The sequence below is a fragment of the Mytilus galloprovincialis genome, chromosome 8 (assembly GCF_965363235.1).
Source record: "Mytilus galloprovincialis chromosome 8, xbMytGall1.hap1.1, whole genome shotgun sequence".
Classification (NCBI taxonomy): domain Eukaryota; kingdom Metazoa; phylum Mollusca; class Bivalvia; order Mytilida; family Mytilidae; genus Mytilus; species Mytilus galloprovincialis.
Genome location: NC_134845.1, coordinates 80,219,144 through 80,246,019, shown reverse-complemented (window position 1 = coordinate 80,246,019; position 26,876 = coordinate 80,219,144). Strand labels below are relative to the sequence as shown.

General features: G+C 31.5%; 1 protein-coding gene and 1 long non-coding RNA gene across 3 annotated transcripts; one reads left to right on the top strand and one right to left on the bottom strand.

The window, feature by feature from the left end:
• The first annotated feature begins 14,413 nt into the window (after nt 1-14,413).
• Nucleotides 14,414-16,100, top strand: LOC143043557 (uncharacterized). Its single transcript, XR_012968467.1, has 2 exons — nt 14,414-14,543; nt 15,122-16,100. It is a non-coding gene; the product is annotated as an uncharacterized LOC143043557 (long non-coding RNA).
• Nucleotides 16,101-18,268: 2,168 nt separating this feature from the next.
• Nucleotides 18,269-26,125, bottom strand: LOC143042648 (transcription intermediary factor 1-beta-like). Of its 2 annotated transcripts, none has more exons than XM_076215061.1 (5): nt 24,507-24,713; nt 22,744-22,791; nt 19,815-19,862; nt 18,996-19,013; nt 18,269-18,357 (listed from the first exon to the last, which is right to left on the bottom strand). In XM_076215061.1, the coding sequence occupies exons 1-5, from the start codon at nt 24,671-24,673 to the stop codon at nt 18,312-18,314; spliced, it is 327 nt and encodes a 108-aa protein (XP_076071176.1). In that variant the 5' UTR covers nt 24,674-24,713; the 3' UTR covers nt 18,269-18,311. The 2 variants fall into 2 exon arrangements, with proteins under 2 accessions (XP_076071176.1, XP_076071175.1); XM_076215060.1 differs by lacking the exon at nt 24,507-24,713 and adding an exon at nt 25,279-26,125 and having other exon boundaries at nt 18,297-18,357.
• Between the last annotated feature and the right edge of the window lie 751 nt (nt 26,126-26,876).

Here is a 26,876-nt window from a genome sequence, read left to right as displayed (position 1 = left end):
GCCGACCGACCCTTACTTTTCTTTTTATAATTTGATTAAATATAATTTAAAAGGTCTTCTGTGAAAATCTTATAAAATCCTTGTTATTTTTTCATCATTTTTGAAAGGAAAAAGGCACCAATGTTAAATGTATGAAAAATCTAGAGAGAATTATTTCCCGCAAAATTTTCAGAGGTGTATACCTCGAAAACAAGCACATTGACCCTATCTTTTTTTCATGCTTTTTTAGTTCCTTTATTACCAAACAATCAATTTATAACAGTCTTTATAAAAACTTGCTATTTTGAAACAGAGTAGCGAACATCCTTAAAAGAAAGTTATTGTAAACGTTTTTGTCTTCAACAAAGACTCGATATTTCGAAAGGAGTCGAATCTCTCATTTTCGACTTATTCGTTTATTCATATAACACTGATTTCACAAAGAAGCTTCTTGAGAAGAGTTTAGCTTTCCGATATTAAGACAATGTCATATCACTAAAAGTTTCACGGTTTGGGGTCATGTTGAATGCATTTATCCCATTCATCTTGAAATAATTGTGAAGTGACGAACAGGACAATTTTAGAAATTTAAACTACCTAAATACCTCATGGAATTTTAATGTCTTAAATTGTCTATCGATTATCAAGCTTCAGAAAAATATGTGTCGTAAATATCAAATCTGGTACAAATGACGTTGTAAACAGCCTTAAAAGAGGGACGAAAGATACCAAAGGGACAGTCAAACTCATAAATCTGAAACAAACTGACAACGCCATGGCTAAAAATAAAAAAGACAAACAGAAAAACAATAGTACACACGACACAACATAGAAAACTAAAGAATAAACAACACGAACCCCACCAAAAACTAGGGGTGATCTCAGGTGCTCCGGAAGGGTAAGCAGATCCTGCTCCACATGTGGCACCCGTCGTGTTGCTTAAGTGATTACAAATCCGGTAAATAGTCTAATTCGGTAGGTCATATTCATGAAAGGGAAGGGGATTGTAGTTACGACGTAAGGAACATATCCGATATCATTTGTGAAACGGTTATTCCATAACGGTCTACCAACTCGTGATGGCGTCCGTAAAATTTACGAAGGGATGATTTCAACTTCACCATTTGGAACTCTTGGTTTAATAGCTTCCTTGTGAGCAGCAAACCTCTATCAAGAAAATCATGATAGGAAATGCAAGCACGGGAATATCGTATCAATTGGGAGATATATACCCCGTATGCAGGTGCTGCTGGAATGTTGCTACTTAGAAATGGAAAGTTCACAATTGGAAAGCTGAAATCATCTCTTTTGTCGTAAAGTTTTGTTTTCAACCGACCCTCATTGTCAATTTCTAGATGTAAGTCAAGATATGAAGCCGACTTAACTGTATCTGTAGTATCCTTTATTTCTAGTTCGATTGGATAGATGCGTTCCACATAGTCACCAAATTTTGAATTGTTTAGTGAAAGAACATCATCTATATAGCGGAAAGTAGAGTTAAAGGATATTGCTAACTTCTTATCTTTCTTCCTAAGAAGTTCCTGCATGAAGTCAGCCTCATAATAATAAAGAAACAAGTCGGCGAGTAGAGGAGCACAGTTTGTTCCCATTGGAATGCCGACAGTCTGTTGAAAAACACGTCCTCCGAACGTAACAAATATGTTGTCAATCAAGAAATCAAGCATCTTGATAATATCAGTTTCAGAGAATTTTTTGTTTGAATCAGAGTGATTCTTTACAAAGTAGGATTTATCCCTCCCTAAGACAAGATACTTGTATCTACGTTGGCCATTCTTTTTTATGAAGCAAAGTAATATCAACTCTTTCAATTTGTCTTTTAGTTTGGAATGTGGAATACTTGTGTACAGGGTAGAAAAGTCAAATGTTTTAATACTGTTACAAGATGAAAGAGAGTTAGATTGTATGTACTCTAAAAGATCTTTTGAATTTTTAAGTATCCACATCTGATTCACGCCACCTCTAGAATAGGCAGTTTCACAATAACTTTGAAGCCCGTCTTTGATTGCTGATAAAATAGATGTTAATAATTTAGAAATAGGTTTCGTGGAGCACTTGGAAGACCCAGCAATATACCGTTGTTTGTAAGGACACTTATGTAGTTTAGGTATCCAATACAGTGATGGAAGATCCAGTTCTTCATCTTTGGTTGAAATTCCAAAGGAACATAGAACAGACCTATGATTATCCAGGATTTCCTCTTTGGTAAGTGTCGTGAGGGTATATGTTGAGTTACCAAGTGAATTGTCAATACCTAATTCGTTTATCAAGCAGTTGATGTAGTGACTTTTACACACAAAAACGATGTTATTTGGGGCTTTATCTGCAGGGACAACAACATATTTGTCATGGAGGTCGGATAGGTGTTTTGCAACATTTGGGTCTTTAAAGATTGACGTAGCATGGGCATTGATGGACCCATTCGGTTTCTTAATTCTGATTTGTATCAACGACCTCACTGCCTTATTCCATTCGGAAAGAGTGTCTACGTCTTCCTTCTCGCGCTTAGCCCATTGCCTGGCATAATCCTCGACTGAATCCATCAAAATTTTAAAGTTGTATTTCCAATTGATGGATTTAGGCTCACGATATTTGGGACCTTTCGATAACACATTTCGTAGAGAAGTGTTATTAACAATGTTAAGGTCACCGGTAATAACGTGGCCAGCAGGATTATATGTGAATTTGGAACTAGCACAAGTGCAATCAGGAGGTTTAGACTTGAAGTCGTCAATATCGAGATCCTGCAAAACGCGTTTGTAATTGAAAATTTTAGTTGCAATAGGTTTGGTATAGGTATAAGAAATTATTGGTACAGACTGGTCTTTGAAATAAGGAGGTATTTTCGATTGCACTAATTTATGATGAAGGATATTGCCTAGGTTGACGCCATCGAGACCTTTGTTGGCAAAGGAAAGATTAAGAAAAGATCTTTTCTCTTTTTCATCTTTTCCAATGCGAACTGGCTTGAAAAGTCTGTGACTTGCAATATCCGAAATTATAGCTTCAAGTTTGTATTGGTTTGAATGAGGGTTTGTAACAGTGGATTCCAAACATAAATTGAACAGAGAATGAAGTTTCGAAAGGGGTAATGAATAAAGTTTCGTGCGAATGTGATGAATACCTAACGGCTTTTGTATGAATGGCAGCAAGTCATTAATAGAGACATCATGCAGAGAAGGTGATGTATAATGACGATGACCATGACTGCGTCTACGTCGAGGAGTCGAGTTGAAAATATTCATCACATTCACCGAGTTACACGAAGGACTAGATAGAATACCTATACCATCAATTTTGTCATTGCAGACATAAGGTGTTGACATTACCCAACTTACAACGAATACCCCACTGCTGATTTGGTAGACAAATATCATAACTTACCCCTTCTTAAGATAATTTGCGAACGAAATTGACAAATACAGTTACTCTTGTACTTCATAAACTATATTTTGGATTTTCAATCTAATTCTATTATTGAATATGTCGCTTTCCTTTAATTGGGGTTTGAGGTTGGCTAAATAATTTTAATTTAGATATGTGGATTACATATACTTCGAACTGGATGACAAAATTACGTGTAAACTACATTTTGTTGTCGGTTGTATTTCTTTTCAAAAATATATTATTATCTATTTTATCTTTTATCCTAGTCCATTAATGCATTCACTGTTACACCATTGTGTACCGATTTGAACTTGTGTTCATATGTTTTTACATAAGTTTTATTCATCATGTGTTTTGCTGTTCTACATACATGTACGTTAAAAGAAAGGAAGATACAAACACAATTTCAAGGTGCAGTAATTGCTTCATGTAAGTTTATTCTTATCTAATCTAACAAAAACCTATTGCCGCAGCAAAAAAAAATCAACTCTACCATCAGTCCGCTAACCACTAGAAGGAAACAAAATAAAAGATATGCATCAAACATATCCGTTTTATTTCTGTAGTTACATGTAGTTAACACTTCGGTTTCATCATATATATCTATTATATAGTCATTTTTAAATTTACTGTTTGCAAAAGTATAAATTATTCCAAATAATAGGAATGTTCTTATCCCAGACAGAAAACCCTAGCCGTATTAGGCACAATTTTTTTGAACTTTTGGTTTTCAGTACTGTTCAACTTTGTACTTGTTTTGGCTCTCGAACGTTTTTCATCTGAGCGTCACTGGTTAGTCTTGTGTGGACGAAACGCACGTCTGACGTATTAAATTGTAAACCTGGTGCCTTTTGTTAGCTATTATTCGTGTGTTTCTCTGTCCTATATGTTCTCCTATTTATTTGTATTGTAGTCCTGTCATGTTGTGTTGTCATTTCAATGTTATATTTAACATTGCAATTAAAACGGGAGGTTTGGCATGCCACAAAACCAGGTTCAACCCACCATTTTTATTCTAAAATTTTATTGTACCAAGTCGGGAAAATGTAACATTTTAGTTCGTTTCTGTGTGTGTTACATTTCAATGAGTTGTTTCTGTTGTGTCGTTTTTTCCTCTTTTATTTGATGCGTTTACCTTAGTTTTAGTTTGTAGGCCGGACTAGATTTTTGTTTTTTAATCGATTTATGAGTTTCGAACAGCGGTATACTACTTTTGCCTTTATTCACACAGTGATAATGAAGTAGTATTTGCTCTTTTTTTCTTCTGTACTACCCGGTTTGTTTACTTTATATTTGGTACGATTTGTGTTGATCAATCTTTAATTTCTTTGACCTTCTTTTAGTAATGCATGTAGCTGCTATGTAAAGTTCAAGCATTTTTTTACAAAAATCTAGGACTCTTGGTTACAAACTATTGTCCTGCTTTCACTTCAAACATGACAAGGTGTCACCATCCTATTTTTGTTTGCAAAAAATAAGGTTTTTGTGTTTTAGTTTTGTGAATTGCAAGACCTTTAAAATTGGATTTGAATTTTGTTTTAGAATCGTGTCAAATCCTGATGTAAGACAGTTATTGAATATCCATTGTTCCAGAACTGTGGACTATTGAATATAATTCTTAAAGATAAGGCCAGCAAAATAAAGGGATATTACATATGTTTTTTTTTTTAAAATCATTCCTTTCACTCAAAGTGACCGTATCCGTTGTACTTTTCAAAAGTTACATAATGTATTTGAATGCAATAAACAAAGTCACACAGCTTTGTATTTTTAAGAAATAGTACATTGCATATCGTTCTTGTCGACAGTGCTTTGTGTTTTTTAAACGAAGTCTACTCATTCATTAGCTATAAGAAGTATGTAAACTAACTATACCTTTAAAAGTTGTAGATTAATGAAGACAAAACATATTTAAGAAAGAATGTGTGTTTTGGTATTTCTAAATTATGTGACGTATACATTTTCTGACGTCAGACACGTGAAGCTGTCAATGCGTTTTTAATTTGATATATGCGTTAGGCTTTTTTGTAAAATTGTTTGTTTTAAGATTGTAACACATTGATGACTGATGTACCCATATATTTTGACTGACTTACTATTTTATTTAGTATGTCTTTAGTTCACGCATCGTTGTGAATATATCAGAATTTGATGAGACTGTCGTACAAGTGAGAGGTTAAGCGTTATAAAACCAGGTTCAATTTATCATTTTCTACCAAGTCAGTATTATGACAGTTGTCCATTCGTTTGATGTGGTTTGTCATTTGAGTTTGCTATGTGATTAGGGCCTTTCCGATTGAATTTTTGTCAGAGATCAGTATTTTTGTGATTTTACCTTTTTGACGATCCAATGCATGTATATACGATGAGTTAGTGGTTAATATGATTGTATACATGATATAAAGAAGAATATTTATTATACAATGCAGTATAACTTTTCAATAAAACAAAGTTTGTCATATTTTTGTCCATAATCTTGTCAATTAAGACAGTGTTTAGATACATAACACATGCACACTAACACCAAAATAATTTTGAAAGTTTCTCTTTAATAAAAAAAAACCTGCGTTTTTAATGTAATATTATTAGCTAATCATCTATAGCATCATGATCATCTACATATTTTGTTTATTCTGGCAACAAAGGTTTCTTTTGACATCAAAGGAGCACCTGAGATCAACCCCATGTGTGATGGGATTAGTGTTGGTCAGTCTTTAGTTTTCTATGTTGTGTATTATGTGTATTGTGTTCTCTTATTTGTCTATTTGTCTTTTTTTCTTTTTTAGTCTCTGCGTTGTCGGGTTGTTTTCGATCTGTGAGTGTAACTGTCCCTCTAGTATCTGTCGTCCTCTTCTATATATTTTTTTTCTTACTTATTATTGTCTGTTACATTGTAGTCTATGTAGTCTGTTTACCTTTTTTAGCCCAAACTTTTTTCTTCTTTTTTTTTGTCAACTAATAATGTCCCTCTGGTTCCTTTTGCCTCTTTTTGGCAGTACACATGTAACTATTTTTATAACTCAATGTTTTTGTCATATTAATTTCCCTAATGATCTTAATTAGACAACCTTCATAAACGCAAAAGTGTACAATGATTTACAATTAAAAACAAAACATAATTTGTCTGTCTTTCTAGAATAAAACATAAAACACATTTTATAATGTAATGTTAAAAACATATAATTTATATCATAGTTCAAATTTACGCATCTACTCTGAGATTGAATATACATTTAACACGCGACGATTAACCTTTTCTCTTAACAGTTTTTTTTTAAATTTATTCTGTGAACGTATACATATAGATTCTTACATTAATACCAGTGGGTTATCGGATTTATCCAATCGAGATAGTTAAATTATCCATTTTGAAGTCCGAGTCTAAGCATATTTGAATCATCCAGTTAGCTTAAAAGGTTATGACCCTTGATAGCAATCAATTATCTCCGGCAACCACACGTTGATTAATTTTTTTTATACAATAAGTTAGGAAAGGGATAAATTTCAAAAAAGAAAATGTGTTCTTCCATTGATATGTTAACAACCATGATATATCACCCAAGTTTCGAAAGTAAAATGCACAAGCTTTCACCTGAAAATATCATACAGTTACAGCGGTAATGAATTTGAAGAAAACTTAACATATATAGAACTGGTATATGCTTTCTAAAGAGAATATTATCAATGAGGGCCAAAGAGAGAAGTAATCAAATGGCTTGCTGAACCATTCTTTGAATAGATATATATCTGTTAAAGTTTGAAGTCAGCATGAACAAAAGAATACTGTGTAAAAACATACTTGATTACCGTTACATTACTTCCCAGGTTCTGTATGTACGTGCATATCCGAAGCTACATGTAGGAGCCCGTTATTCAGTTGTTGTCGTTTATTGATGTTTTACATATTTGTTTTTCGTTCATTTTCTGTACTTAATTTAGGACGTTAGTTTTATTGTAGAAATTGTTTAACATTTGTCATTTTAAAGCTGACTGTGCGGTATTGGCCTTGCTCATAGTTGGAGCCGTACGGTGACCTAACGTTGTTGATTTCTGTGTTCTTTGGTCATTTGTTAAGTGTTTGCAATCGTTCCATGTCTTCCTTTTTACAACTTGATTTATACAGCAGTATATTTGAGGATTTGACTGATTTTACTAATTGGCAAACTGACAATGTGACATTATATGTATATTATTTAGGATTATCTATACATTTCAGTTAAGGTGGCAGACAATGGTCAAATAGTCTTTTGTGTTTTTACCTTGTTTTGTGTGTGAAGTTCTTTTTCCTATTGTGACATATATTTTGTCCTTTTCTTCTAATTCAAACAATATTCTAAACTAATCAGGCTTGACTACACATTATAGTTATCAAAGGTACCAGGATTATAATGTAGTACGCCAGACGCGTGTTTCGTCTACACAAGACTCATCAGTGACGCCCATATCAAACTATTATAAAGCCAAACAAGTACAAAGTTGAACAGCATAAACGTTTTATTATATAAAGATATAATTATAAATACATCAAATGTATATGAATATTTTTGAAACAAATAAAGTTGTGTGCTATATAATATAAATGATAATGTGTCAGAAAAAAGATTTAGTGGTCAGTAAGAATCTATATTTCGTTCGGTAAAGTTAACAGAAAAACAAATGTTTAATACTGTCACTTAAATGGCAGATGGATCATATGATGACGGTAATTGTTGTTTGCATTAAAACGTACTCTGTATACAAATGACTATGATATGTTATAGTCCTTGGGTTGTCAGGTGTTCTATGCTTCTCCAATAAACTTATGCCAATATGGCATATTGTAGCTAGAATAACATATGATAACACATTAAAACAAAAACAAACACACCACGTTATTGCAATTGTTTAATATTTCTTAATAGCATATTCAAAATAGTAATCATGAATTGTATCACATAACGATTAACTGATGATTGTGTTTAATGTTTGGCTAGATTGTTCATGTGTAAAGTCCACAGTCTCAAAATTAACAATTACCGCAAATTATTAAATGATTGTATACACGTCTGATCTGAATTGAAACGTGAAAACTTTTTGTTAACACAATTTATTATTGTATTATTAATGTGATATTGCTAGATACATAATGCTTTACTAGGCCTCATAATATCTTTTTATACTTTCACACTGATGAAAGATACAGAGACACCTAATTCAAACCTAAACAGAAGTAAAATGATATACGTACCATGGACCTTTGTAATATGTTTGACTGAAGTTAAAAACAAAGGCCTGAACGATCTGCTTTATAAATATAATACATTACTACAATCCAGTAGAGAGGGACGAAAGAAACCAGAGGAACAGTAAAAATCATAAATCGAAAATAAACTGACAACGTCATGGCTAAAAATGAAAAAGACAAAAAGATAAACGATAGTACATACGACACAACATATGCAACTAAAGAATAAGCAACACGAACCCCACTAAAAACTAGTGGTGATCTGAGGTGCTCCGGAAGGGTAAGCAGACCATGCGCCACATGTGGCACCCGTCGTGTTGCTCATGTTATAACCGATCCGGTAAATAGTCTTGGGGTGCGGGAATCTCTCTCTCCATTGAAGACCTGTTGGTGACCTACTGCTCTTGTCTGTTTTATGAACGGGTTGTTGTCTCTTTGACACATTCCCCATTTCCATTTTCAATTTTATTATTCAGTAGGTCACATTAATGAAAGGAAAGGTGATTGTATTTACGACGTATGGAACAGTCTTGCATTAGCATGCATGCATTTTGTTAGCAAATTTTCAAAGGGTCGTTCATTAACTTAATTTTACTCGACGTACAAATGGTCCGAGACCACAATTGTCGTCCCTTGATTTTCGTTGTTCACGAATATAGTCCCTAGTGTTGACAGCGGATTACTTGCCATTAGTTTTTATACCACTTCAAAATTTAATGCCTCAAATTGCAAGTAGGGGGTGAAATTACACTGTAAAAAAATTTGGGTCCAGAATTTTAAAGGAAAGTAGTGATTTGGTCCAGGTGATAAAGGTTGAAAATTAGCACCACACTGTAGAAGTTTCTATGAGAAAGAGCAGGTGGGATTTTTTTTATTTTCATTTATGTTCTAAAAGAAATGCACTACGAAATAATTGTGGTCTCGGACCAAATGGTTCATTTTTAACAGTCTGAATTTATATCTGATTTTTACTTGACAAGTTCTTATATATTTTATAGAATGTGACTCACACTCAAGTTTAACATGTCAAGTCAGAATCAAACGCTGATCGAGTCCGAACCGTACTTTGATCAATGTATGTACCTTACTCAACCCTTACTTGAACCAAGGAATGCCAATTTATATAATCAATTCGTAGAACTATACATGCAAAATGTTTCTTTCAATATCCTCAGTTGTAGCAAATTGCATTTTTTTATATATATAAACCATTTCATTCTTGACCTTCTGCTCACATGAAAAAATCTGTATATACCTTTGAAACCTTGATATCGACAATTAGTTCAAATAAATGAGTGTTTATCTTAAACATACATTAGAAATTGCAATACAAAATCAAAACATAGCGATTTCAACTACTGTATAGCTGTAGTCAGATGCAAATTCATAATTGATAAAATAGAATCAGTTTGTACATTTTTGTGATTATTGGTTATGAATCAGAAATAAAAAGATTGACATAATTGGTCAAAGCATAGGATGATCACAAGTCTAAATTGTTGGAAATTGTATTAGTATGTTGAAGTACTATTTCATAATGTTTAGTATTCTGCAAATCAAAATTGATCACACGTCGGTCGCTCGCATAGAGTACATATAGGCAGAATTATCTAAACTATCCCATGAAAATACGATAATAATAGAATTACATAGAATTGTCATGTTCAAATAGTACCAATTTCACAGGGTCACTGGTTGGCAGTGAAATGAATAAGGACTCGCTTAAAAAAACATTTTAAAGCTACACAGGCTACCATGTCATATGCATTGTTTGTTTTAATGGTATGCTGACTGAAAGTATAGTTTACATGTAGTTTCGGATGATCGGATTTCGTTTTTCGTTTAACAGTGAAATGAGCAAATACTTACCAACCACTATTACTGCACACACTTAAAAAGATCAATAAAAAACCCGTAAAAATGGTTAGAATTATACTATACAAATATTATTGTTTATCTGCATTACTTTAAAGAAGAGATATAGATGTTTATCAAAGGGCAATAAAAATAGCTAATGCGAATAAAAATAATCAAACAAATGTCTCGCTACTATTGTGAAGAATTGTGTCTCTTATGCTATACATAATCGATCAAATATCTTTTTTTCCATTACAAAAACAAATATACATTTACAAATTCTATACGGTTTGGCACAACATAAAAGCGACACGGTTATAAATTTAAACTGTATGCAATTGATGAACCGTCTATTGCATGCATGTAGCCTTTCGTCTGACTTTTGTAATATCAAAATAAACCAATGATTATTTAAACAGTCATCTACAATTATAGTAAAATACAACGAATCAATTGACTGCATATGCATGCACGCCAGATAAAACAGTGTTTCATTTTCTTTGTCAATAACAACAAATGTATACAAGAGGAACAATCAAATTTTTACTTTGACATTTTTTTTATACTTAAGAGGAATAACTGTATGTTCCCTCATTACTTTTATTCACTATAGTCTGTTACATCAATTATCTGGCGAACAATATCATTTTCTCTGTAATGTTTTATACGTCCGCCAAAAAAATCAAGCAGCATGTCAAATTGCTTTTGGTTATGTTTTATTTGTTGTTTAAGCTATGTGTTTGATTTTATCTTTATATGTCTTTTAAACACACAAAACTACTAAATTATATATAAGTATTACCGGATAATTTGCCCTGTACTTTAAGATAGTAAAAGAACTAACGTTAACTTCAACAAGTCATATTGCAATATCTAACAGCATGATTATTGTGTTTAGTCTCAAGGACAACTAATTGATATGAAATAGAAGTTTCATTTTTCATACATTAACATCTCAAAGAACACATGATTGTGATAGGATTAAAACAAATCGGTGTTACTTACATCATCAAACCTTGACTGCAAAAAAAAAAGTGTAAGCTTATCAAATTTTTAAAAACAATGTGTTTATTGAGTCTGGTATAATTATTAACTTTTAATGATCCTTATCTCATACTGTAGTATATAAATGTTTGCTCGTATCTAATACATAAAATATAATGATTATTGGACTTCTTAATTAAGTGGTGAATTCAAATAATACTTTCACAATTATAGTAAGAATGGTTGTTTTGTAAAAATCTTAATCTGTTGTAATATACGCACCAAAAAAAAGTTATTTGGTAATATTTCAATATGCTATGAGCACCAAAAAAATAAAATAAAGCAAACAGAATTGAACGTCTATTTTTAAAGAACTATTTACATTGTTTAAATAATCAAAATAAATACATGAACTCTCTTGTTAAGCTGAAGATGATCTAGAATATACTAAGATAAAAGAAATTTTAAATTCTAATATGTTATATATAATTTGCTTTGTAAACAACATCGTGATACCATTTTCGATATATCGACTCAGAGATATACATAATACTGGCTGGAACAAAACACTTCCCATGTTAGTCCACATGTACTGGAACCTTTTTTCAAATCCTTTGTCCATTTTATTGTTTGAAAATTGCATTTAAAAAAAGAAAAATGACTTTTATTCTTATTCGGAAGCATAATAAAAAGAAGTAATGCGCTAGAGCTCGAAGAAATCAACAAAATCAAAATAAATCAAGATTCCGCGAAAGTCTATTACTGATTTTGGCGCATTTAAGTCATTTCAAAACAGGACGTCATACAAATGAAAACACTAGAGTTGAAAGTTTTCTGTTACATGAGCAATCCAAATTCGTACAATACTGTATTTAAATTGATTTTGAGGTAGGTTTTTGTTTACTTTTCTGTTGTATTGTATTATTCCCATATATACTGACCGACTTTAGAAACGCAACACGAGATTAATTTATTGTTATTTTTGAATGAATGTGTCACAGTGAAAAGCAATAATAATTGCCTGTAACAAACGTCAAAATGATCTTTAGAAAGGTCAACAAATTCTGTCTCACAATTTTTGGGTTATGTTTTACACTTTCTGATTTTGAATTTGTTCAACCCGTTTATTGGTTATGGCAATTATGCGGTTGGAACTTGAGGGCTTTAAAGGTTTTTCCTCAGTCGATTCTTTGGCAAATCAGTTGATTGGAAACATTTATAGCATGCATCTGTACACAATGGCACTCGTCAATTTGATTAGCAGTTAACGTTGCGGCCGCAAACATGTATGACAAATAATCAAATTCTGTTGACGTTTCATTTTCACTACACGTTAATCCGTTCATTGATGGCAACAACTCTTGTCTATTTGTATCGCTGTTGGAAGTACAGTAAGACGAGTTTCTGAAGTCATACAGTATGGTTGCACCACGTTTATGTGTTCATCTTTGCAGTATTCTTAAGGGCTAATTCATTTTTGTTATTGCTTAGTCTTGGCAATATGGAAATGTAACATTTTTTAACTGATTTAAGTAAGGCAAAGGATTGAAAGAACTGTTTCTCAAAGCAAAAAAAAAAACTGCAACAATCTTTCATGGGTCCGACATTTTGCATTAAGAAATTCGTGCGACTTCAAAAATTCAGTATGATCAATAACCACAGGTTAGTCAGATTTTGATTTTTTGTAAAAATATAGCAGTATGATAAGCATAAAAAGTAGTTGTAAGAGAATAAAACATGATTTAGTTAAAAAAACAATCAACAAAATTACGCAGGCAGGTTAATGCAGTTTAAAAAAAATTAGCAATGATTTTCGGTGTTTGCATCGCAATCTAAATCTGACGTCATTTTCCTAACTATTCGACACGTGATTGGCTAGAACGTTTCGTCGACGTCAAATTTGAGCTTGTCACCAACAGCTGATCGGGCACCTTGTTATGATAGAAGTCAGTGTCTTCAGTTCGACAACAACACGTTAATATAGATGTGGTTGCTTATATTTTGAGGTACGTTAGTTTTAACTTATTTTAGCCTTCATCTGAGGATCTTGGATATTCATTTCATTCACGATTATGAATGTAGTCTGACGAGAAAGCTGCATGTTTACTTAAAAAATGTGGTTATTTACAAGTTTCGCTGTCAACATGATGTAGGCAGTCTGTTAAAACTTCCTTTGAATTAATTTTTCACGTTAACACTATTTTACTTGCTTATAAACAATCCAATCTTTATTGACTATTGACTTTATAAATATAATTTCACGTCGACAGTTTGCAGACTGACCAGGGATGCATTCATGCGGGGATCTCAGTGGTCAGAAACAATGATCAACCATGCAACGAAAGGAGTAGAATTTGTTAAAATGTCCGAACAACATGCCGGCTGAGGCCCGCCACTTTCACCTAGATGCCTTTATCCCCCCCACCCCTTAATAATAAGTCTCGTATGCAAACACCTTAACATTCTCTTTAAATATCTATCAGGTATATTTGTACCTGAATCTTAAAATCGATCGCATGTTAAATCATTTCTTATTCCAATTTATAACATATTGTAGAAGTAAAACAAATAATTATTCAAAATATATGCTCTGTGCATCATACTTATGCCTCAGTCTGTATTTAATAACATTGTGTAAGCATTCACATGAGATGTTATATGTGAAAAATAGTATTTATTATCATGGCCATAATCTATTAACAACTTAAAGTTTTCATTTATGGTTTTAAATCTGATGCTAAGTCATGAAAGTATTATTTTAAATCATCCTTTTTAGTGTACATTTGAATTTTTTGTCTTTATTATTTTTTTTTTCTTATCTTTTTTTTTTATATATATAGACATAAGATTAAAATAAATATGTACTTTCAATATTGATTCACTATAATAATGTGTATCTGAAGTATATTGTGTGTTTGTGTAAATCTTTTTCAAATTTTGAAACACTTGTTATGAAACAATTTACATCAACAAATCAATCTTAATTGTGTAATTATTGTAAATTCTTTTGCAGATTGATTTACAACTGGCACATATAAGTTGACAGTTAAATAAAGAGTGTAGTTTCTATGATATGAGGTCTACACAATTAAATGTAAGTATTAATTGTATTATAATGAATGATTCCTGCTAGGGTCCTTCAGTTCTATATTTTATATACCATTTTCTATAATCTTTATCTGTTTTGCTCATTATTCTCTATTCTTTGTATTTTAACACACCATATCATTCTCTTTTATTATCAGTGTTTTCTTAATCTTTATGTCTCAGCCTTTAAATTTTGCACTTTTGCCCATAGGGATTATTACATGATTGGTGTATCTATTCTGTAAACACCATCCAAACCCTCAGTTTATGTGAATATATATAAGTTATCTAGTGTGTTTAGTCACACTAACCCAATCTTGATTAAGTCATATTGATTATTAATAACAAATTGGCAAAGCAATGTGATGGGTAAATATCAGTTAAAGTAAGTTGTACTTACAAACTTTATTGTACTTTTACAGACAATTCATCAATTAAACTTGGGTCAAGTTTTCTTTTAATGCAATAATAATTAAGGAATACATAAATGTGACAATTTTGACTGAAGTTTTCTATTTGTATCATAATATGAATACCAATTACTTTTAAATGCCATTTATTTAATGGTTTACATATTTTTTTCAGTACATGCATGAAGATGACTTGGAGGCAATGGTGTCATACATGTTAGTTTTAACTATAATAGTCTAACTGAAATTTGAAAAAAGTTATCAGAGGAAAAGAGTGACCACTTCTTTCTTATGAAGATCAACACACACAAGGAAATTATCAGCCAATTTGTAACCAGTTATGGGTGCAGTTTTAGATATATGCATGAAAAGAAAGTGAAATCAATGTTTTTGTAGATAAAAACTTGATGATATAACAAAAATATAACAGTGCTGAATATGAAAACCCCATGCCATATCACATGTAACTTATGGAATGCAGAGATTTTCAGTATTACAATAAAAGGAAGGATTTCATTACTGTTAAAACTGACTCTGGAACATTCAAGACAAAGAAATAAAGAAATAGAAACATAAGAGGAAATGACTGTGCACTTCTTTTTTGAAGATTCAACACACAAAAGGAAATGTTCATATCATTATGCATCATGTGCAGTAGTTGAGATAATTTTGGATATATACATAAAACTGTGAACTAAGTGATAATTATAATTCAAACATCATATGTGGTACCTTACTGGTATATATATATATATTGTAATTCACAACATTTTACATGGGAATATTCTTTGCATGATACATGTGAAATTAAAAAAGACAAGTATATGAATAAAGAATTATCTATTATAACATTATCATATGAAAACCAGCAGGATGAGATGTCTACATTTATTATGGATCATGGAAACCCACAAGAAAGTATTGTATGGATTGTAATTATCAGTTTTAATTCAATGTGACATATGCAATGCTTTTTGTTTTAATTTTGAGAAAACTATTTGAAATGAATGAAAAAATTATCATAAGTTTATTTGACATTGAAACTTTTGAAATAGACATATGTATTTAATAGGCAGATATTACTCATAATGACCTCAATGGTTTCACATGCATACAACTTTATTGAATAAACAAATATTTTTATCTCAAGGAAATTACTTTTTTTTTTCTACAACAATTTACTGTTTTATACTGAAAAGACTGCAATGAATGAATGATGCATGTTCATCAAATGAACATAGTACAAATTCTTGCTTACATGTAGCTGATATAATTTTAAAAAAAGACCCCTTCACACATGTTATGTGACAGTTATTGATCCTAATAATTCAGTGAACTAATCAAAAATGATTTTAAATAAAAACATATAAAAAACTTTAACAGGGCTGAGCAGATTACTATTTCTCATAAAACATGAGTTTGATGGAAGGGTCTCCATGCTACCATGGACTGGTGCTTGTTAGAGTATTTTTCCCTATCAGGAGAATCATTTTATTTTAGAAATACTGGTTTGCCGTTCGTCATCACGTTATTTTACTTTCGATTTTACTATTTATGTCAAACCTTGGTAATGTAAAAGTCGTTAAGACCCAATGATAATCAAATTTAAGAAAGTAAGCAAGATACTTTTATTTACAATCGACACATATGACATACATGTGCAGTTAGAAATGAACATTGGGTTACGAAAGCTCTTTTAAATACAAAGTATAACGTTAGCGCATCCCCCCTTTTTCTCTTCGTATGCACGGTGATACTTTAAAGATGCATAAACACCTCAAGAGTAAAAATGAAAAAAAATAACATTATTTTATATCTTTAATGTGTCTATTTCTAGTCAAAATCTATCAACAGGTCGATTATTTTTTTTCCCGGCATTTTTACACCAAAAAGGGGAATAATCGATCTGAATCAATTCAGTGTTTGAATGTCGCCGCGTAAGGACTTGAATATCATTTATCTATAAAGATCGCATTGGCACACCCCGTTAACATTTATTGATCTCTTTAAAACTTGGCATATTTATTCTTAGAAAGCTCATGAATACCAAGATTGCTGTTTCTTGTTTTTAAAATGAATACAACATTATAAAAATAGACAAGATAGTTGACTTTTGGTGTGGCCACGGTTGGATTGTATGTCACTTCTGTTATTTTTTATTATAAAAGGGCACATTTAAAGAAAGAAACAGCTGTTACGGGAAAGATAGCATCTTTGTAAACCAAATAGAACTTTATTTTCATTCATTTGTCTAGTTCTTTGGGGTGTGCCAGGCTCTTGAAGTTGGACGTTCAAACGCCATCTTTGAATGCTGATGGGCGGTTCTGAGACACCAGAAATTAAAACTTCGGATGATATTAGGGATGATAAAAATAAGTTCTGGGTAAGAAAGTTTCATTGATTTTTATATGAATAAATAGCAGATTTACTCCAGAACAGCATTAACCTACCTGCGTAGTGTTGCGTTTTTAAAGTCGTTCAGTATATAAACGTGTTGTTTTCATTATTATACTGATTTCAGCAAAAACATGGGGGCTCCGTGGTTGAAATGTCAACTTTGGATTTGACGGTAACTTACGAGAAAAACATGTAAATTAAAAATGACAAATGTTGAATTGGAGGATAAAAAGAATTTAACAGTTTTTTTTTCTAGCGGCTATTCACGAAATAACACATGCAAGCTATTAATTTATTAGAATGCTTGAGTTTTATCTAACGGGGAGTAAACAAGAACAGCAACACACACAGCATATTCTCTCTCGCTTTAGTTTTATAGAAAAACGTGAACTGCAATAAAAATTTACATAAGACAAGTTTTAGCTGAACAAACATTTATAAAACAGTTTTACTGTGTCTGGTATAAATATAATCTTTTAATGATCCTTATCACATACTGTACAATGGAAATGTTTGCTCTAATATAAGACGCAAAATATCATTATAATTGGACTTAATTCAATGGTGCATTCAAATGATGCGTTCACAGTTAAAGTGTGATTGATTTTTTTGTGAAAATCTTAATCTGTCGTAATATACGCAACAATAAAAATTAAATATTTCAAAATTAACAGCAGTTGAAAGTTAAAATAAATATGCTTATTTAGAATCATGCAAAAAAAAAAGAATCTAAAGCTAATCGAATTGAACGGTCTATGTTTAATGAATTGTTTACATTCTTTAAGTAATGAATATAACATGTATTACTACGTGAGCTATCTTGTAAAGATGAAGATCCCCTAAATCAGTTACTAGATTTTCATCAATATAAAAAATTACACATAGACTGAATAATAAGATCACAACCGAGCTATTTAGTTTTGTATGTGAATAAAACAATCTTTATAATGTTAAAGAACTGACAAGAATTATAACTTTAATACATACTCGTAGCACTTTGTTACGGGTTCATTCCTGTAAAACAAATGACATACATATGTCTTATAAAGTGTTTTTGAGAAGTCGCAAATCTTTACTTTAGAAAAAGAGATGCATGTATGTACGTTGTATTCTTATATATATTACCGGAATAACGGTTCAATACAACTAGAAATGAACATTTCGAGATTGCGTTACATTCAGATGGCAATCTTCCGACTTTATTTACAAAATAATATTGGAAACCCACTATTGTGGATACATCATGTACTATGGCATGTCCGAAAATAACTACACATCCAACACACAAGCACATGATTATATTTTATTTTTGCATATTGGTATGAATATCTTGTCTTCTTAATTTTGGTCTTGGTGATGTCTCTGATTTTGAATGTTCGAATGCTAAAAGATTTAGAATTTTGATATATTTTTTTTTATCCCATTTCCAAAAATATAAAATTTGATTACCCCCTCCCGAGTTTTGAATTGATAAGTGTTTAGCTGACCACACACTTTACTTCACACCCACAGACAATTCAGAAAATTAAGATTTGTATGATTGAAGCATACCCATGAATAAACATTTTCCATCTCAAAATAATTTGATCAGTACCATTTTCATATATTTGTTTTCTGTAATACATGTAGTTCATTTAGTACAATATACTTACGTTAAAACCTGCTCATTCCTGTCAAAATAATACAATAATCTTTACAAAATAACAATACAGTATAAGATATTCAAAATGTTTTATTTTAGTGCAAATTTGAGACACAAGTATTTGTTAGAAATTCATATCAGGTTAAATCTAAAAAACTAAACAGTTTTGATAGAAATCCCCAAAGCTAAAACCAAGTAGTTTATAGAGGGAAACGTGTATGCAGTTACGAAAAACAAATGCATTGCCGCTGTCCAGATAAACTGAACAATATTCTGAATATTGTAAATACATTGCTTTGATATCTTATAAATTTAAGCATGTTACACGCATTTTCGGACACATATTGCATGTTCGTTATATGTTTTTTTTTCGGGTTGATATAGTGTCTGTTATATGAAAAGTAGTATTTTATTAATAATCTTTCACGGCCAATTGGAAAGTAACATCATCCAAATATTTGAACATAAAATAGTGAGTTACGTTAGTTTAAATATTTCTTTTTGTCATTTAGCTAACAGTCAATATAATACTGTATATACACTTTTAAGATAATTTGCTGTGGTGTTGTATCGTTCAAATTGAATAAAACTTCTTAAACGAGAGACTTATTCTGACCATATCTTTATTAACTTTGATATTATTAATCATGGGAAATATTTTCTCTTTACTATGATATATCATAATTGATGATAATGTCAGTAATAAAAAATTCTATTATATTACATCCAAATTTACCAACGTACTCAAAATAACGTTTCAATAAGGCAGAGAAACACCCCAGACAATTCTAAAAACAACAATTTCCATGTGTACATTTTTTAAACTTACCCACACCATGCACAGGTATATTTGTATCTCTTTTGTGATTTTTTAGGCCTGAAATATTATTAAGCAGAGTGTAACTCTTATCATTGAATAAGCATGCAGGTATTTGCACACTGCGAGTGGAAAAAGAAGTATATGACACAACTGTAATATTTGCCAAAAAAACGTGTTAATATCTACAACATGTACAACGAAAACATAGGTATATTCATGGTGAACTATATATGTATATCTTTTTTTATATATCTAGTTAAAACCCGTACAGCTGGTTGTGATTGATAACATATTTTTTATTAGAAGTTTAGTGAATATTTGTCGTATTGGCAATCATAAGGGGTCATCCATAATTGTCAACCATTTTACAAAGTGTACAAAACATACGCTATATCAAACCCCCACCTTCCTCAAAAAGTGTACATCAACCATTTTCAGATTTCAAGAAAAGAATCAATCATTCTTAATAAAAAGAAAATCCTGTCTATTATATTTTAGTTTAATATAGAAATTTGCATTGCAAATAAACTAAAACATATCTGACTGTTTTATTGGATGACATCTATCTGTGATGCCTGTGTTTTGTCAGAAGAAAGAGTACAAAGATTAGTGTTTCCCCTATCACACAGTGGGAATGGTAACTCAAATGAAAAAGGGCACCTAGAGCATGCAAAAGGTTAACAAAAGGGCACATAAATTATGCTAAGAATCAAAGACAGGGAAATGCATGGTTATGTTGCATTGGTAAAGTATGGACTTACAGTTGTTGATGGAATCAGAGCTCAAGACACAATCAATAAAAGTGTAATGTTTTAAAACATTTTAAGTTTTCAAATTTCAAGCCTGTATTTCTATTCAAAAAGGTTCCTATTAATATGCTCTATTATCGTTGATGTATATATACTGTAATGTCAGTGGCGGATCCAGCCATTTTAAAAGGGGGGTTCCAACCCAGGACAAAGGGGGGTTCCAACTATATGTCCCCATTAAAATGCATTGATCGGCCAAAAAAAAAAGGGAGGTTCCAACCCCCGGAAACCCCACCCCCCGTTGAATCCGCGAATTGTAATGTGTACATATATAGGATATTTTTTTAATTTAAGGTTAAACTTCATATTAAAAAAAAATAATTTAACTTCCTGTTTACTGGTTTACTATTTTGGAATGCATTACAACGAAATTAATCGAAGGACCAGTTTAAAAGCAGGTGAAATTGACAATCGGAGGTACTTAGAAAAACTGAAAACTTTTTGTTTCAATAATTTTACTAGTTCACACGCAATTTCTGCCAGATTCTAGTGGACCTGGTCAATTTAGATAAATTTAACCAGTGTACTGATATTTTTAAGGGTTTACTTGAAACAACTAACACAACTAAATCATTGTCATATCCATTAAACAAACTATTTATGGTTATTTAATTTCCTTACTACGAAGGCCTATGTTGGCTTTGTTTGTTGCTCAATCGAATTCAATTAATTCAATACAATGTACTTAAAACTCAAAGCAACTTGTTTTCTTGTTCTTCTATAAAATTGGGAATATTTTTGGAGGATAAATATTTAAATAGACAGTCGGCTTCCTAGGGGGTACTATTTCATCACTCCTACTGGAAGTTTTTTTGATGTACTCGTAGAAAGCAGAAATTTTACAACCTTCAAAATAAACTAATCGTAGAAACCAGGTTTTAAGTTTTGCATTTGTGCAATACGCGCATTGCGTCTATAAAAGCCTCATCAGTGAGGCAAATTAAAAAAAAAAAAAAAAATAACAGCCAAATAAAGTTCGAATATGAAAAGCATCGACGATCACAAATTTCTAAAAGTTTTGCAAAATATAGCTATCTGTGAGGTAAAAATTGCCTTAGTTTAAAAACAGGTTTCTAAACAATAATAAACTGAATACGACATTTCGATCATTTAAGTTTTTTTAATTATTTATTCTATTAAACCACATTATTTTGTTGAAAGTCAAACCATCGGTAATGTGTACATATATTGGATATTTTTTTAAATTAAGGTTAAACTTCATATGAAGTTGTTCCTATTAAAGGAGGCTTATACTAAGAAAAATAAGTTTACTTCTGGTTTACTGGTTTACTATTTTCGAATGCATTACAAGGAAATTAATCGAAGGATCAGTTTAAAATTTTTGTACAAAATGACGTCTTGTCAAAATCAAAACATTCAAAGAATTTAGTGTTTCCATCGATTTTGTTTATTAAACAAAGTAAAACGATAACGATCTATACCAAAGCAGGTGAAATTGACTATCGGGGGTACTGAGAAATGCTTGCAAACTTTTTGTTAAAATAATTTTACTGGTTCACATGTTTAAAAGATTTAGTTTTCATATGAATTGATCTTTTAATCGTTCAATCCGGATTGAGGAGAATTATGATATCGAAATAAATATCATCAAGTGAAAATAATAAAGAAGAAATAAGAAGAGAAACACACCCAAGCCAATTCTCAACTTTATACATCGACTTTCCCTACGGAAACGAAATAAATTCCGGAAATGAAAAAAAAGCGTACGGTAAAAATGTTGATTTTTTAATCCCCTCCCCCCTATTGTACGTTTTGTACACTTTGGAAAATGGTTGACAATTAAGGATGACCCCTAACACATCTTATTGTGTTATCTTTTTAAAGAGTATCTAGAAATTCACCGCTTCTTTACAAATATCCAGCAATCTATTGGTGATCAACATATTATTATTCGTTTTCCACAAGCTCTGATAGTGACTTTACATGACGGACAGTTGGACTGCAAATTGTGTGTCTACTATCTAGTATTGGTGTTGTGCTTTTAGCTTTGTCTTCATATTCAATAGTGAATGGTTACTTGTATAATTCTTTAATCAGTAGTGTTCGATGGTTGAATAAGGTTTATGTACTTATATTTACCTTACTAAACAATACTTTATTTGTATTACCTGGTATTTTGTTGGCTTTCAGATTTTTCCATTCTCGCTTTACCTTCCCTAAAAGAAAATGATTATAAACACCAGGAATTCATAATAGATAAAAACAGTTTTTAGATCAATTTTCCGAAGCACATTTTCTATTAAATAATTTTTAACATAATTTTTGATTTTTAACCTTGTATACCACAATTCCCCTTGTCAAATTATAACTTTTTTGAACGACAAAAGTTCTTCCTATGTGACGTTTATATTTTATGACGTCAAACACACGAAGAAATAAATTTGGTTTTTAAATCTGATCGATGTTTTTTGTGCTCTTTGTTTAATATGTGTTAGTTATGAGACACAGTAATGATTTCTGCACCAATATTTGACTATCCTACCTGTTATGTCTGTTTTGTTCAAGAATAGATGAAAATATAACAGAATTTGATGAATCTATCATACAACCAAGAGGTTTAGCGCTATAAAACAAGGTTTAGTCCACTATTTTCTACAATTGAAAATGCCTGTACTAAGTCGGGAATATGACAGTTGTCTGATTCATCATTGATTTTGCCATTTGATTAGGACTTCCCGTTTTGAAATATTCCTCGGAGTACATTATTTTTGTGATTTTACTTTATATACTTAATAATAATGAGGAAATATACAACTAAGATATTTGAAAGATGGAGATGTTTTATAGGTTAAGTATGTGATGCCCTATATACATTATTACATATATCACAATCATATCAATAATGGTCGAATCAGTTGCAGACAACATTCTTTAGTATAAAACATGAACGGTAATGGCAGTAGCTTGTTTGTCAAACTTGTCGTTATGAATAAAGCGTTGGCGACAAAACCGTAAATCTTTCAGTAACTGAATGGCCAACATAAGTGACTCAACGAAGTCTATGAAAAATGTCAATAGTTTTGTTTTTCAACAGTTGATGCTTCTTCTGTATGTTCATAGTCTACATTTAAAGGGAACACTTACCTCTGATGATGCCGAAGGACTGTGTAAGTATACGAGACCACGTACCGATAATCAAAATCAATCAATCTAACTTTGCTTGCCGATTTTAAAACTTATTTTTTTTTAAATATTTTTCTTTTATTTTTACAAATGTTAAATCTGAAGCTTCAATACCAGATGCTTTAATCACTTTGTGTCGTTCTATCAAACTGTCTGCTTTTATTTTTGTATAGATGGCCTTATAAACCGTGTTGTCCGCTATATAATTGAGGTACTAGATATAGGAAGATGTGGTAGGAGTGTCAATGAGACAACTCTCCATCCTATTACATTGTATGTAGGCTACAATGCATACAATGACGACCAAAACTAAACGTTCGTCGTATCAAAATGAGTGTACGAAATTAGTCTGTTTGAAACAATATATATCAACATGTTCTTTCCTAGGTTTGTAGTATCAATCATAAAGATAGTCCGTTATTATTATCTTTTAGCCTTTCTAAAACCTACTTTATATGTTTGCCTTTGAAGATAAAAGTGTTTTTTTTCAAACAAAAGTTCGAAAGGGTATCAGTGTATTCTTATCTAGTGTAGTGTTGTTTGTCTTTTGTTGTTTTTTTTTAATATTGTTTGTATTTTTTTAAATGTTTGTCGGTTCATCGACCCATTTGGTATATGTTGCTCCTATTGCATTGCAACATGACACACCTACAACTTACATGGAAATCCAGTAGTCGTGAAATCATTTCGTATACCAATGCAATTATTAATACCATAATTATTCCTTTTATTTGAATCGGTTACTTACTTAAACTGCATCTCTCCGAATAGGCTGTCTATTTCTGTGCCTGAAGACTTTTTGTTTCTGTATGACACATAAGACCCTTCGGAAACTGGCTTTAAATCTATGTTGTCTACATCAACTTTAAGTTTCTTCAGCCTCTCACACAATAGAACGTCTGCCATTGTTTCCATTTCCTTGATTTTCTTTTCCCATTGTTGACAGTTTTCGATATCTCTAATGTGTTTTATCATGGATTTTTACCATTTGATTAGGGACTTCCCGTTTTGAAATATTCTTCGGAGTACACTATTTTTGTGATTTGACCTTTTATACTTAAGAATAACAAGGACATATACAACTAGACGATTTAAAAGTTAGCGATGTTTTACAGGTTAAGTATGTGATGCCCTATATATAGCATGTAAGCAAAAGTAGACGTTCTTCTATATATTCATGGTTTACATTTAAAGGAAATGCTCACATCGAAAGATGCCGAAGAGCTGTATAAGTATAGAAGACCACGTACCGACAATTTTTTTGTAACTTTTCTTAACGATGTTGAAACGTTTATTTTTTTATTTTATTTTTATTTTTACAAGTTTTAAATTTAAAGCAGCAATACCAGATACTTGAATGTACTTTGCGTCGTTCTATCAAACTGTCTGTTTTCATTTTGTTCTGTAGAGAAGACCTTTTAAATTGTGTTGTCTTCTATCACTGAGGTACTAAGTCATTTCGTATACCAATGCAATTGTTAATACCATAATTATCCATTTTATTTGAATCGGTTACTTACTTAAACTGCATTTCTCCGAATAGTCTGTCTATTTCTGTGCCTGAAGGCTTTTTGTTTCTGTATGACACATAAGACCCTATGGGAACTGGCTTTAAATCTATGTTGTCTACATCAACTTTAAGTTTCTTCAGCCTCTCAAACAATAGAATGTCTGCCATTGTTTCCATTTCCTTGATTTTCTTTTCCCATTGTTGACAGTTTTCGATATCTCTACGATAAACAATGGTTAGTGCAGTTATATTTTGTATAGTTTTCTGTTCCTCGTCATGCAATAGCCTAACAAAACTGCCTACTTTCTTATCAATCAAATTCTTCCAGTAGTTCCCCTCCTCAGTAATGGTCTTGATGACTGCTTTGACTTCGTCACGGTAGGTTTTTGTTTCTTTCTCTATTTTGCTAAGGTTTACCTTCGATGTTGTTACCTTTGCTTCTATGTTCTTGACAACTTCGAATCTGAGTTTTTCAGCTGATTTAGTAAGATCTGTCATCAAATGGCGACTATGTTTCTCTACAGAGCAAATTCTACAGACAGGAGTATCACAATCATCACAGTAAAATAAAAACATTTCCTCGTGTTCTGTACAAAAAAGTTTGTCTTCCTTGTTGATGCTTGGTCCACTTAAAAACGTGTGGTTCTTACTTATCTTTGTGCGTAAATGAGATAATTTACAGCTTCCGCAAAATAGTTGATCACACTGCTGACAATAATGTTCACCAGGACCGGCAGTACAAATTTCACAAGTCGAAGCTGCAGCTTGGGCCATTTTTGATATTCAAATATAAGTCACCTGTGGCTAGTTAATATATCTGTCAATCGTTGTTGTGATCAACAATCCATACTTTAAAGTAAAGGTTGTTCTTATAAACTTAATGTAGTAAGATACACTTGCATTACTGAATTTATTTATCATGTTGATGTTATTCAAATTAGTTGACTGGTTTATATATTACACATGTTAAAAAGTGTATTGTCGCGACTGTTCAATGATTAATCGACAAGGATAAAAAAGGTACATTCAGATAATAGTAGTGAAAATAATGTCATAATAATATGCGTCAATTTTCACTTAAGGATGTTTGCTGCTCTATTTTTTGGAATTTTTGACAGATTTTCGGAATCCGCTGGTTTTATTCATGTATTACCATTAAAATACTGTGCCTACTGACTCCTACTTTTCTTTTCATAATTTTATAACACCAATTATTATAAAAAGCCGTATTTCAAAACCTTTTAAAATGCTTGTTATTTTTCCATAGTTTTTGAAATAAAAAAGTGACAATGATAAATGTATGAAAAATCTAGAGATAATATTTCCCGCCGAATTTTCAATGGCTTATATCTGAAAAACAAGCACACGGACCCTCCATTTTTTCTGCTTTTTAGTTTCTTTATTTATATACTATCAATTCATAACAGTCTTTTAAAAAGCTTGTTCTTTTTTTAACAAAGTAGCGAACCAGGTTAACCTTTGCTTAGTTACATGTATTTTTCAATGTCTTTTCCTGTTTTTAGTCAATACTTACCTCTTAGTTGTTAAAACTGTAATGTGAGATAATGTGCGAACATAACCCCCACTACTGATTATATATATTTACGT